Below are 13633 nucleotides of genomic sequence, written 5' to 3' on the forward strand. Positions count from 1 at the left end.
CTTCCACAAATACGACAGCGATCGGCATTACAATGTCGTCATTGCAGACAGTGCAACAAGCGATAGGGGTAGTAGCGACAAATGAATTTCTAGAATTGTGGATGGCTTTCCTAGGTTTTACAATCTGTGGCATGATTCGAAGTGCAACATTGGTACGTTCGATGTTTTCAAATTTCTGGCATCTTTTTTTTATTTTTTTAATTGGGTGGTGAAATTTAATTGAATCTTCTCTTGGTATGTAGAGCCTAACAATAAGTTAACAAATCTTAATCTACTCACTTAATTAAAAAGTTATAGTATTATAGTAAATGGCCCTAGGTCTTGGCATCGGGCAGGTGAATCGTTACGTTGGAGGCCCGTGTGATTATACACTTTTATAAGTGATTTGGCCAATTGAGTTGGATGCGTTCCAAGTCGCTTTAGGTATATAGCCTTCTGCTGGGCAATTTCAGTTTTTACAACTGGTCTTGGTGGATGTTCGCGTTCCGGATGTACCAAGGTGCACCAGTTATTGTTCGCAGGATGTTTTATTATGCTCGTTGTATTATTTAAATGTTGCTGTTGCATGCATTGCCCCATAGTTGACATCCATATGTCCATATTGGTTTTAGAACTGTGTTGTATAACAACACCTTGTAGTCCAAACTTAGTGGAGAGCATGAGTTGATAAACCAGTGAAACCTGCTGTCTTTCAGCAGGTGATGAACTCCGGGGTAAATGGATAAATAACTTTGAGGAATTTTATGTTATTTAGAGTTAATAGGGGACAGCTACGCCTATTAAGCGTAAATGTGACATGTTTGCATTTCTGTTCGTTGATTGCAATACGCCAGTTAGCCAGCTAATTCTCCACAAGAGTTACGTGACAATTTCGATGTGCTGAGAATTGCGGTGTCATCAGCAAAAGTTAATAGTGTTGTTCGGTCACTTGAAGGGATGTCAGCTGCGTATACCCTGAGGGCTTCCCGCTTCAATGACATGTTCCTCGGGGGTATTCGCATTGCACTTTTCAGCAATTTTTTTTTTTTTTTTAAATATAAGATCCAAGCAGCTTGTGTGTATTTGGTGGAAGAAGTGTTTTTATTTTATACATAAGGCCCTCCAACCACACTCGGTCGACTGCTTGGGCGACGTCGAGGAATACGGCAGTGCAATATTCCTTGTGCTCAAAAGAAGTTCTGATCTATCTCTGTTGTTATTCTGTTCACTTTCCATGATTCCATGATTTTGACGGAATCCAAATTGATGCGATGGAACTTTGTTACGAGTGTGCAGGTGTTTGTATACGAATGATGAGCAATTTTTCAAAGAGCTTAGAGAAGCATAAAAGAGGACTTATTGGTCTGTAGGATGATGGCTGGCTTTCCTGGCTTTGGAATCTAATTATGGTGGATGTGTTCCATTGGTTGGGAAATTAATTGTTTTTAGCTATGGCATTGAACAATGTGCTGATATATCGTACAGCACAGTTTGGTAGCTCCATAATCCTTTTTGGAGATATTAAGTCACGGCCATGTCCTTTTTTTGGATTCAGTTGTTCTTTGATAACTTTTTCAATTTCGTTCGGAGGAAAATCAGTGGGTTGTCCATCAAAGACATGCGGGAGCGTAAAGCCATTTGATGGTGGGATCGGCTGAAAGATCTTTTGTAGATGAGCAGCAAATACATTTGCCCTTTCTGCATCACCACGGGCCAATTTCCCAGTGTTATCCCGAATAGGCATCTCTGCTTCCATAGACATACTTAGGCAAAAATTTGCCTTCCAGAATGACTGCCTTGTGTTTGTCGGCGATAGTTTCTCAATATACCGGCGATGGTTTTGGCGTTGGAGAAGAAAATGTCAGGAAACGATTGGAAGCGTACTATACATTTTTGGGTATTATAAGTACTACGAGCTGAATTAGCTGTGTGGTTTCCACCACAATTGCCACATTTTTTTTATTTTGATCAAGTTTATTAGCCGGGCAAGTGCCAGATTCGTGCATATCCCCGCAGGCGACGCAAACGGAAGGAAGGGTATAATATGTCTTGGCAGTTGGGGCATTGTACTGGACCATAACGCTTATGTGGGTCTTTTACAGTAATTTTACTTTAATTTCAATTTATTTGGAGATTGTAAATTGGGTGCACTTCATTTCTCTTTAGTGTTTGGCTACTTGTGTCTACCTCGACCTTGAAGAGCGGTTGGGGCTTCTTATCTCTATTAAGAATATTAATTTAACGTTAAAGCCATTTTCGTGCATTCGCAACTTCATTGGGTGTGACATCAGGCTCAATGCCTTTTAGTACCCCTTTACTGCTTTTGAGTTGGTACGTTTAATATTTTTTGCCGTTTACGTTTAAAAATTTCGAAACCACATAAAACTGGTCTTCGGTTTTAACCTGAAGCTTAGTTTCTCGAATTTTTCCTCTTCTTAGAGGTATAACGTGAAAATTATTATTTCCGATAAGCTGAAATATTTTATTAACCAGTGCGTTCATAGCAATGTATGAATGTATATTGGTGGGGCTTTGGTTTTTGAGATATCTGTCGTTTTCTAAGTTATTGCCGGCCAAAACATCGAAAGGAGCATACTTCGACATACATATATTTTTGATCAGGATCGATAGCCGAGTCGATCTAGCACCGAGTCGGGCAGCACCGCAGGACTACGCAAAGGTGGCGAAACAGGTGCGAGAGTGGAGTTTCCGTTACGACGGGAACGAGAAGCCGCTGGAGTTCCTGGAACAGGTGGAATGGTCAGCAATGACATACGGACTCGACATCAACCAGATCCCAAGAGCAATGCCGGAACTACTAACGGGCAGGGCCTTGAAGTGGTTTATTGCCAACAACAAGTTCTGGGAGACATGGGTCGAGTTCATACAAAGCTTCCAGGAATTTTTCCTGCCTAGAGGTTTTATGACAAATCTGGCGGACCAGGTCAGGCAGAGGAAGCAGCGACACGGCGAAAACTTTAAGGACTACATGGTGGACATGCAGACCCTGATGCGGCCCTTAGGGATGTCACAGAAGGAGACGCTGGCAAGAATAAGGGAGAACAGCACGCCAGCCTTACGCATGTTCATACGCCCGTATGAGTGCCGACACCTGGATGCCCTGTTGGCCCTGGCCGACGAGTTCGAAGAGCTGGACACCCAGAGGGAACGGTTTGCGAGAATTCCCGAGGGGATAACAGAACGCGGTGTGCAGAAGGTGCCAGGATGACGCCGCAGGCCCGTCGAGGAACGACAACAACAGAAGGGAACCGGACCCGGTGCGGCGCGGTTTTGTGCCAAACCCGGCACAAGCCTGCCACAGATGCGGTGGCCAGGGCCACTGGTCTCAGGAGTGCAGGAACCGGCCGATTAATTTATTCTGGACCTGCGGGAGAATCGGCCCACGGACTTCGGAATGCTGCCACAGATCGGGAAACGCCATGCGACTCCAGCCTCAGAGGGGCAACCAGGATTCGCAAGATGCAACCCCTCAAAATTAATGGGCAAACTAAAGGCGGAAGAAAGGCAACTGTCCGCCACAGTGCTCATAGACGGAGTAGAGATAAAGGCCACGGTGGACACTGGAGCCACGGCCAGCTTTATTAGCGAGGAGCTGGCGGACAGGTTGCAGGCGGCAGGAGAGGTCTTACCTATGAGGAGAGAAGTGAGAATGGCAGATGGACGGTACAAAAGTCACATTGCTGATCGAAGTCAACATAGGACTCGGCGAGAGGACCGTTCGGATGCAACTGCTGATCCTACACAACATAATCAACGCATTGGTATTGGGTTGGGATTTCCTAACGAGAGTGGGAGCACGTATGGAGTGCGCCGGACTGAGCGTAATAATACCAGTTTGCTCCACGGGACAAAGCAGGCCAAGAGAAGAGCTTTCAGTGGCAGTCATGGAGAGGGCTGACGTCTCAGACGAGGACGTGGACGAATTCCTAAGGGGGGAATTGGCCAGTCTAGAAAACATAAAAGGAACGTCAACCGTGGCAGTGCACCGAATAACGATGAAGGACGATCAACCAGTCAAGTAGCGGTATTACCCGAAAAACCCCAAGATGCAGGAGATCAACGCCAAGGTCGACCAGCTGTTAGAAAAAGAATGTATCGGGCCGTCTAGAAGCCCATACAGCTCCCCGATAGTGATGGTGAGAAAGAAAACAGGGCAATGGAGGTTATGCGTGGATTTCCGGCAGATAAATGCAAGGTCCGTGAAGGACGCGTACCCGATGCCGATGGTAAATTATGGTATATAAGCAGTCTAGACTTAAAGGACGGATACTGGCAAATTCCGTTGGAAGAAGGAAGTCGGCAGTATACGGCGTTTACGGTGCCAGGAAAGGGCTTGTTCCACTGGAAAGTGATGCCATTCGGCCTGAACTCAGCCTCGGCAACGTTTCAACGTGCATTGGGCCAAGTGATAGGGCCCGAAATGATGCCGCACGCCTTCGCATATCAGGACGATATTATAGTGATCGGACGGACGCTGCGGGAACACATGCGCAACCTGAAGGAGGTGTTCCAGAGGCTACGGGCGGCGAACCTGAAAGTGAATGCGGATAAGTGCAAATTCTTTAGGAAGGAGCTACAATAAAAAATCAAGGAATTGGATCGAATCCTGAGAAGGTAGCGGCAATGGCACAGCTGAAGCCGCCAGGAAACGTGAAGGAGCTGAGGCAATACTTTGGAGTCGCATCGTGGTACAGACGCTTCGTGCCCGATTTTGCGACGCTGGTACAGTCTTTAAATGCGCTCCTCAAGAAGCAGGCAAAGTGGGAATGGGAAGACGCCCACCAAGCCGCATTCGAGGCCGTCAAGGCCAGGCTGGTCGCCGACCCGATTCTGGCTTGCCCGGACTTCACGAAGACGTTTGTATTGCAGACGGAAGTCAGCGACTATGGGCTGGGTGCAATCCTTATGCGGCATTCCGAGCGAGGCGAGCGAGTAATCTCATACTCCAGTAGAACGCTGAACGCAGCGGAGAGGAACTACTCGGCAACGGAAAAGGAATTTTTAGCAATAATATGGGCCGTCAGGAAGCTGAGACCGTACCTGGAGGGTTACCACTCCAAGGTCATCACGGACCATATGGCTCTGAAGTGGCTGAATAGCATTGAGAGTCCGTCCGGCAGGATAGCAAGGTGGGCGTTGGAGCTGCAACACTACGATTTCGAAATCTCGTACAGAAAGGGCCAGTTAAACATCGTCCCGGACGCGCTTTCAAGACAACATCTGCAGGAGACGAGCCGAAGAGTGAGCGTGGAGGACGACGAACAATCGAGAGAGCAGCAGGGATGCAAGTGGATAAAGGAGAAGCGAAGAAAAGTGAAGCGGCAGCCACAGAAATTTCCGGACTATTTGGAGGAGGACGGCAAGCTGTACTGACACATCGGGCATCGGGCGGGCAACGAGGATGTGGCATCGTGGAAGATGTGTGTACCAATCGGGCAGAGGCAGCGCGTCATGACCGAAAACCACGACATGCCAACTGTGGGACACTTGGGAAGTCGCAAGACGATTGCAAGGATTGCAGCTCGTTATCATCGTTATCCAGCGATCGGCTGGAGGCCGCGGGGCGCGGAGGCGAAAAGTGCACTGGGTCAAGTTGTTTGAGCTGGGAGGGCAGCGCTACCGCCTCAAGGTGCGGAGGGACGGAGAGGTAAGAGTCACGATATCTGAATAAAAGATGCCGGACGGCAAGAAACAAACCGTATGTCCGGGTTTGTCATAAGCGGGCACTAGCACAATAGCTTTAAAAAAAAAAATGGTTTCGGGAGTCATCCGCAGCAGCCGAATTAACGCACGAGGGGGTGACGCGGGGCCCGGCACACGGGCCGGCAAACGACGCGGGGCTGCTGCAAGCGCGAAGAAGGAGGAGCCGTTGCAGATGCAAGCGGCCCTCCGGGGCGCTCGGGGCCAGGGACAGCCACCCCGGAGCATGAAGGGGAAGGCGGAACTGGAATGAAGAGAGTAAGTTAAATATGGCAACGCCGCTTACCGATATCGATAAAACGAGTTCGGCAATGTTGCCAGGCGGAAAATTGATGAGCGGTGAATGGAAAGCGGGAAAATTCAAATATCGAACTGGTGGAACAGAGCAGACAGCAGCAGCAGATGGAAGGTGAAGGAAGACCGTGAGGACAGAGGAGAACGGAGAAGGATATGTGAAGGGTCGAGATGCCTAACGACAGGCTGAGACGCCAAGGCTGAGACCAGAAGCATGCAGGACAAGGAGCGGAGAAGTTGGAAGGAGCGGAGGACCGTGAATTAACGGTACCGCACTGGACCTTGGACTCCAGCGGGCCAAGGGCAAAGAGGTCAAACGGTAACGGTGCGTGCGTAAAGAGGATCTGACGTGTCGTAAGGGTCAGTGGAGTCAGTGGCCAGCCGAGGTGGTCCAAGGCCGAACATTGCCTCGCCCGTGGACGATACACCCTGCAGCATAACATCCTAAACCCGTTCCGGCCGGCAGAGGGTCCTCCAGAAGGGAAGGCAAGAACTTGGCGTGTTAGTAAGGGTCAGTGGAGTCAGTGGTCGGCAAAGGTGGTCCCAGGACGAGCTTTGCCTCGCCCCAGGACGATACACCCTGCCCCATAACATCCTAATGCCTGCCGGGCCGACTTGTCGTCCGTGTCAAGGAGCAATCAGGACCACGGAGGTCACGATCATTCGTGTTGTGGCTGCTTCAGGTTCGCAGCATACGCAGCGGTAAAACGAGCAGCCTGGGGCTCGTGTTGTGCACAAATATTCTCGGAATGCGCACGTATGAAGAAGAAGTGACGCTGATTCGATGTGTGCGATGAAAACGAAGAAAAGATGCACACCAAGCTGATGTGTGCATAAAATGGGTGCAAGGCGATCTGCTCCTTGCTTGTTCAAGTTCAAGTTCAAGTTGCAAGTTCTATAGAATGGAGCTACAATACTTGGGTCACCGCGTGACGAATCAATTGGAACGGATCCTGAGAAGGTAGCGGCAATAGCGCAGCAGAAGCCGCCAGGAAACGTGAGGAGCTGAGGCAATACTTGGGAGTTGCATCGTGGTACAGACGCTTCGTACCCAATTTTGCGACGATGGTAAAGCCCTTGAATGCGCTCCTAAAGAAGCAGGCAAAATGGGAAGACGCCCACCAAGCCGCATTCGAGGCCATCAAGGCCGTCAAGGCGAGCGAGTAATCTCCTACTCCAGTAGAACGCTGAACGCAGCGGAAAGAAACTACTCTGCAACGGAAAAGGAATCTTTAGCAATAGTATGGGCTGTCAGAATGTTGGGACCGCACCTGGAGGGCTACCACTTCAAGGTCATCACGGACCATATGGCTCTCAAATGGCTGAATAACATCGAGAGCCCATCCGGCAGGATAGCGAGATGGGCGTTGGAGCTGCAACAGTAATATTTCGAAATCTCGTACAGAAAGGGCCAGCTGAACATCGTAGCCGACGCACTTTCAAGACAACCTCTGCAGGAAATGAGCCGAAGAATGAGCGTGGAGGTCGACGAACAACCGAGAGAGCAGCAGGGATGTAGGTGGTTGGAGGAGATGCGAAGAAAAAAACTCTCTGTGCTAGCCGCTGAAACTCCTAGCAAGGAGAACCAAGAAAACAGTTCGTTACACAAATTAAACCTATAATACATTTTACAAACGGATTATTTATTAGAATTAAATGTAATAAAATTTAAGTAATTTGGTTTTACAAAGAATCTGTGAAATAAATCACTTAGTAATAAAGTCTGGCCAATAGTTTATGTAGTATTTTTGTGTTCTTCCATCAAACAATCTTTCAAGCCAATTGTCAAGACCATTAAGTAAATTATCCTCCAAAAGAATATTTGGTTCGGACTCTGATTCTTCAGAGAAATCTCTTTTCAGAAACGTTCCGATTTCAGGATCCTCATTTGCGTCCAAAAGCTTTTGTGTATTCTTTAATGTCCTCTGCAATTAAACAGATAAAAAATGTATTGTTATTAAAATTAAAAAAGCGACAATCAAACTTTATACTAAGCCATAAAGTGCCTTACAAGTAACGCGACCAATATCTAAATAAATTAAGGGAATATTTCCTATCCTAACAAGATTTTATAAAGCTTTTTCTTTCTTTAACAATCAAAAATATCTACAAATAATTTGAGGATAATAGATAATTATTAAATTTAAGTAAATAAACGACAGAACGCTTTAGTAGAGGGCCTAGAGGGTAGAGGGTCGGCTTGGTCAAATAAAGGTTTGACAAGCCGCAAGAAATTGGCAAGAAATAAAATTAGAAGATTATTTTATTTTTTAAGTTTAAAATTTTTTCACGCCAACAAACGACAGAAAGCTGCACACACTTTTGGAAAATGCTTATAAATATAAATTTCTTTTGATTTGCCAAAATACTGCTTACATAAGCTTAACTACTGTCCGATGACGGTTGAGTATATATCGCCCGCTTGGAGCCAACAATATGGAGTTCCTTTCTATTTTATTGAATCGGTACACACAAACTTAAGCGCCAAATTTAGAATTCAAAAATGATATTATCTTTGTACTCCAGCAACAACAAGACAATTCAATTATTAACAATAAAGCACCCATACTGCATGCCATCTGCGCAGTATACGTTATAATAAACAATTCTTTGGCAACGGCACTTAGCCGTTCTAGTAATCAAATCCTAAAGCTTAAGCACCAAAGAGCAATGCTCTCCCGAAATACAATAATCTTAAAGCACTGAGGCTTCTCTACATCCAACCAATAACAAGAATAACAAGATGCGTATCGCCATACGATTTTTTTGGCACACGATTTTTTCGCCGTGGCTCTAGAGGTGGCTCCAGGCTCTCTCGAATTTTTGTTAGAGAGCGAGAGAGCGGAGATCGCTACAGCAAACAGGTCTTTTCTACGCATACAGTGATAGCAGACAACTGTATGTGCGCAAGTTATCCAACCCATAAACATAGCACCCTTCCACAGTTCATAAACAAATTTTAATTCTTAATCTCGTCGGCATTTCCTTTGTCTTTGTTTTTGTCTTGTTTTTGCGCTTAGCTACCCGCTAATATAAACAACCCAAACTTAACGTAAACACAACTTCCGCTTGGAGACCAAACCACGGTCAACTTATTGCGCTTCAATCAAAAACTTCATCGATCAGCATAATTGAATTTCACAATGCAGTTCAGAACGTTTCAAAGAAAAGCTTCTGGCCGAGGTTGATTGGATTAGGACTTAGAATTTGAAGATCAGTCTGATTCGGGAGGATTAAAAGAAGGGTTTACAAATTAATCACTAGATAAGAAAGAGTGTCTCTAATAAGGTCATAGGTTAAAAAGTTTAACACCAATAAAATATTAAAAAATAAAAAATTATTTTTTAAATAATTTATACCGCAAAAAGTTAATTGGCGCCCAACGTGGGGCGGCGTACTTAAAAGTTCTAAATAAATATTAACGAAAATAAGTTAATTACAAAACGGAACTCGCGCCGCCAACAATCCATATTTTTAGTGGAAAAATTAAAACATACACAACAATGCAACGACATCTAACTACTGTGAAAGTGATCGTGGAAAAACTTAATTGGAAATTAATTAATACAATAATCCAATTAAGACTTTAATTGAAGGAAGACCCCAATGAATAAAAATCAAGACGACCCAATTGAAGAAAGACTCCAAAAAAATTAAGACAAACCTATTGAAGGAAGACCCCAACAGAAGATAATCAGGACAACTACGCCGAAGGAAGACCTCCCACGGAAAGTATCGTGTGCAGATAAAAATAACACTAAGTCTTTAAATAAAATTTAAAAAATTAAGAACATGATACAGAGAGTACTACAAGGAATTAGTAAGCCGATTAATAAATGTACAGTTGAGTGAAGTGACCAGAACAATTGAAGGGATAGAAGGGCAGTTAACCGCAAACAAAAATTAAGTGGAAGACTAAAAGATCCAAGCAATTGACCGAACCATAAAATTCGAAACTATATTAGAGGTAGTTAAATCTTTACCAAAGTTCACAGGTGAAATAACCCAATTTGTAGGCTGGAGAGAAGCGGCAGAAACCGCAATGAGTTTATGTAAAATTGAAAGTGAACAATATTTTATCGCTTTAACAATCCTACGTAATAAAATCATGGGAGCAGCACACAATGCTCTAACCAACCATGGTACCGTTTTAAACTTTCAAGCAATTCTTTCCAGATTGGATTTTATTTATAGCGATAAAAGACCAATCCATATACTTGAATCAGAATTAAGCATCCTTAGACAGGGACGCATGACCATTACATTAATTTTACAACGAAGTGAACAAGAAAATGACATTACTCATAAATAAAACTATAATGACTTATGGAAAGGACAGCGTTATAACCAAGGAAACAAATAAAACAATTAGGAACAATGCTCTTAGAATTTTTATTTCTGGATTAAACGGTTCAATCACAGAAACACTCTCCTCTCTTAACCCACCAGACTTGCCAAATGCTTTGGGAAAGTGTCAGGAACTAGAGTCTAACAACTTTAGAGCTCAATTTGCAAATAGGTATAATGGATTTAGGAATGAAAATAAAAATCAAGGAAACAACCTTAGATTTACCTTTAGACAGAATAATAATACACCAAATATAATAAACAACAATTGGCCGCAAAACGAGAACTTGGGAGCGAATAACAATTGGAATTTTAATAATAATTCCAAAGTTCAACCACCACCAGAACCTATGGAAGAGTTCAAAATCGTCCGTATAAAATTATAATCGTCCTAGGAATAATGACAGCCAGTGGAATTATAATAATAACCGACACAATTTTAATAATAATTTCCAAGGAAATAATTATAACCAATACCCAGCGCAAAACCCCAACACAAGCGCAGGTCAGGTAAATCAGTCCGAAACACACCCCCCGATAAAACGGGAATCAACGGGAACAGTCAACCAGCCAGCTCAAAAAACAATGAGGGTAATTAGATCAGCACTCTACAGAGGAATGCCTCATATAACAAGGGTAGACAGAAAAACTAAAAGACAACTTAAAATATTAATAGATACAGGAGCCACCGCGTGCTATATAAAAAAGGGTATTTACGAGAATAAAAGGGAATTATCAATACACAAAAGAGTGACTACAGTTCATGGATATTCAATCATAAAATATTATCATTTGATAAATATATTTGGGGAACAAAATATATTTTATGAAATTGAGAAAGTTTGGAACTAAATTGGATATCGAGAAAGGAATCATGGAGTATAAGGGAAATAAAGAGAAACTCGAATATTTAATTGAGGAAAAAAAGATTCTTTCATTGAAAGAATATATTATTAAAAAATATTTTGATGAGCAAAAGGTATTTAAAACCGAAACGGTTATTGCTGAAGGCAGTTTATAAAGTTCGGGATCCACAAATCCTGAGCACGCCGTCGTTGAAAGCTGTATCGACACATACCGCATCGGGCGGGCAACGAGGAGGTGGCATCGTGGAAGATGTGTGTACCGATCGGTCAGAGGCAGCGCGTCATGAAAGAAAATGACGGCAAGCCAACTGCGGGACACTTCGGAAGCCGCAAGACGATTGCCAGAATTGCAGCTCGGTATCACTGGCCGTGATTGCATCGAGACGTAAGAAAGGACGTGCGGAACTGCGAGGGCCGCATGAAGTACAAGCCCAGCCAGCTACAGGCGGCCGGGAAAATGTTGACGCAGGTGCCGGAAGAACCATGGGCAACCGTGTGCGCAGATTTCGTGGGCCGCTTGCCACGGTCGAAGCATGGAAATTCGATGCTGCTGGTCCTGGTGGACAGATTTTCAAAATGGACCGAGATCGTTCCTATCCGACTAAGCGGCGTAAAACATATTTTTATTACTTACTCTGCCAGACCACAAGGCTGGCAGTTAAAAAAGGAAAGTTCCTCTCAACGTAAATAATAATCTTCTGCTCCCCGGACTCCACATAGCAGCCAGCGATGGAAGCCCTTCATCTCTGGAGGAATCCTGACGACGACAGTATCGCAAGACTGCGATAGAGGCTGCTTGCCTCTGACCACTGTCAGATAGAATTTTGTTTGTTTGCTTTTTTTCATTTTTTTTTTTTTGTACCCATGTTAAGTAACTGTACCGGCAATTTGCCTTTGACCGCTGTCAAAAAATGTAGTTAATCCTCATTAAACTTTTGTTAAATGTGTATTTTATTCTCATCTGTCGTTTTCCTCTGACGACTGTCAGATAGATCCTCTCTTTTTTTTCTTAGATTTGGATCTTGAATCTGTCTCTCTGACCACTGTCAGAATTTTATGTTAAAATATATATGTGTGTAAGTTAACAACTTATAATATAATAATTTATAGAAACTAAGTAGCTTTGTATAAACAATGCTGAAGAGACAAAATTGGGTTCAGCCAAAGACACTAGAATAACAAGATGCGTAACGGCCATACATTGGTTTGGCACTATGCAGCCACTTTTTTGGTGACGGCCAAAATTACTCTCTTTCCGCTCACTCCCGCTGAGAGCGTAAGAAATCTAAAAATATAATTTGCTTGCTTGTGTGAGTGAAAACAAGAGACGAGAACGCGTATATGTGTGCGTGTTGTGCTAGAAGACGATTTTCGGGCCGAAATCAATTCTGATCGAAGAAACGAATTTACATTGTATATATTAGGGTAGTTTTTGCCAATTCCGTAGCAATATGATAAAATAAAATAATTTTTAAAAATTCGCGCCCTGACTATTATAATTTTAAAGCTTTTTAATTTTGTTTGCTAAAATCGCCGAATTAGCTACCGTTTACACATTTATATTTTTGTTTAATTCTAATTTGTCTTTCATCTGACAATTTTTTAAAAGCGAAATATTTTTTTTAAACACTTTCAATGTTAATGTTACATCATATTAAGTCAAATGACTTAATAAATATACTAAATAATTAAAGGAAGTACAATAGAAATTATTATAACTACTGTAATTTCATAAATTTCATAAAAATATGATAACTGTTTATTGCAAAAGTCATATCAAAGACACTAGAATAATTCTAGTGTCTTTGCTTTGTTCATATCTTGCGGCACGAAGTGCGGACACAAGCACTCAACAATCATTGCCTTATTAATTTTTCACACGCCTCAATATGAATACTCTAATGACAAATATTCTTACATAAAGTCATTTTTGAAATTTATTTTTGTGATAATATGTACATAGATTTGGCTATCTCTAATCTATTTTCAAACAATAATAACGTTAAGGCAATGCAAAACAAGAATTTTTTGCATGGTGCCAATTGATCAAAAATAATATAGATTTAAAGTCAAAGAACTTCTAGGGTGAAGGGCATATTTTGTCCCATTTACAATGCATGAGCATACGTGTGCACACATACAGTTGTTAGCTGTAGCGCTCTTCGCTCTCTAACAAAAATTCGAGAGAGCCTGGAGCCACCTCTAGAGCCACGGCGAAAAAATCGTGTGCCAAAAAATCGTATGGCTTTACGCATCTTGTTATTCTAGTGTCTTTGGTTCAGCGCTCTGCGCAAACAACGTCTGGCCAAAGACACTAGAATAACAAGATGCGTAACGGCCATACATTGGTTTGGCACTATGCAGCCACTTTTTTGGTGACGGCCAAAATTGCTCTCTTTCCGCTCGCTCACGCTGAGAACATAAGA

General features: G+C 43.2%; 1 protein-coding gene across 3 annotated transcripts in view, besides 1 other annotated feature; it reads right to left on the bottom strand.

Moving 5' to 3' along the window:
- Positions 1-7617: 7617 nt before the first annotated feature.
- The window catches only part of l(3)80Fg (lethal (3) 80Fg), a 215672-nt gene continuing 209656 nt past the window's right edge, over positions 7618-13633 (bottom strand). For all 3 annotated transcript variants that reach the window (NM_001015187.3, NM_001015188.4, NM_001276235.1), the window contains one exon: positions 7618-7919. In NM_001015187.3, coding sequence (NP_001015187.2) covers positions 7701-7919 — 219 coding nt within the window. In that variant the 3' untranslated portion in view covers positions 7618-7700. The remainder of the gene's footprint in view (positions 7920-13633) is intronic.
- Positions 13514-13633: part of a mobile genetic element that runs on past the window's edge.

Source organism: Drosophila melanogaster, chromosome 3L (assembly GCF_000001215.4).
Source record: "Drosophila melanogaster chromosome 3L".
Taxonomy (NCBI): domain Eukaryota; kingdom Metazoa; phylum Arthropoda; class Insecta; order Diptera; family Drosophilidae; genus Drosophila; species Drosophila melanogaster.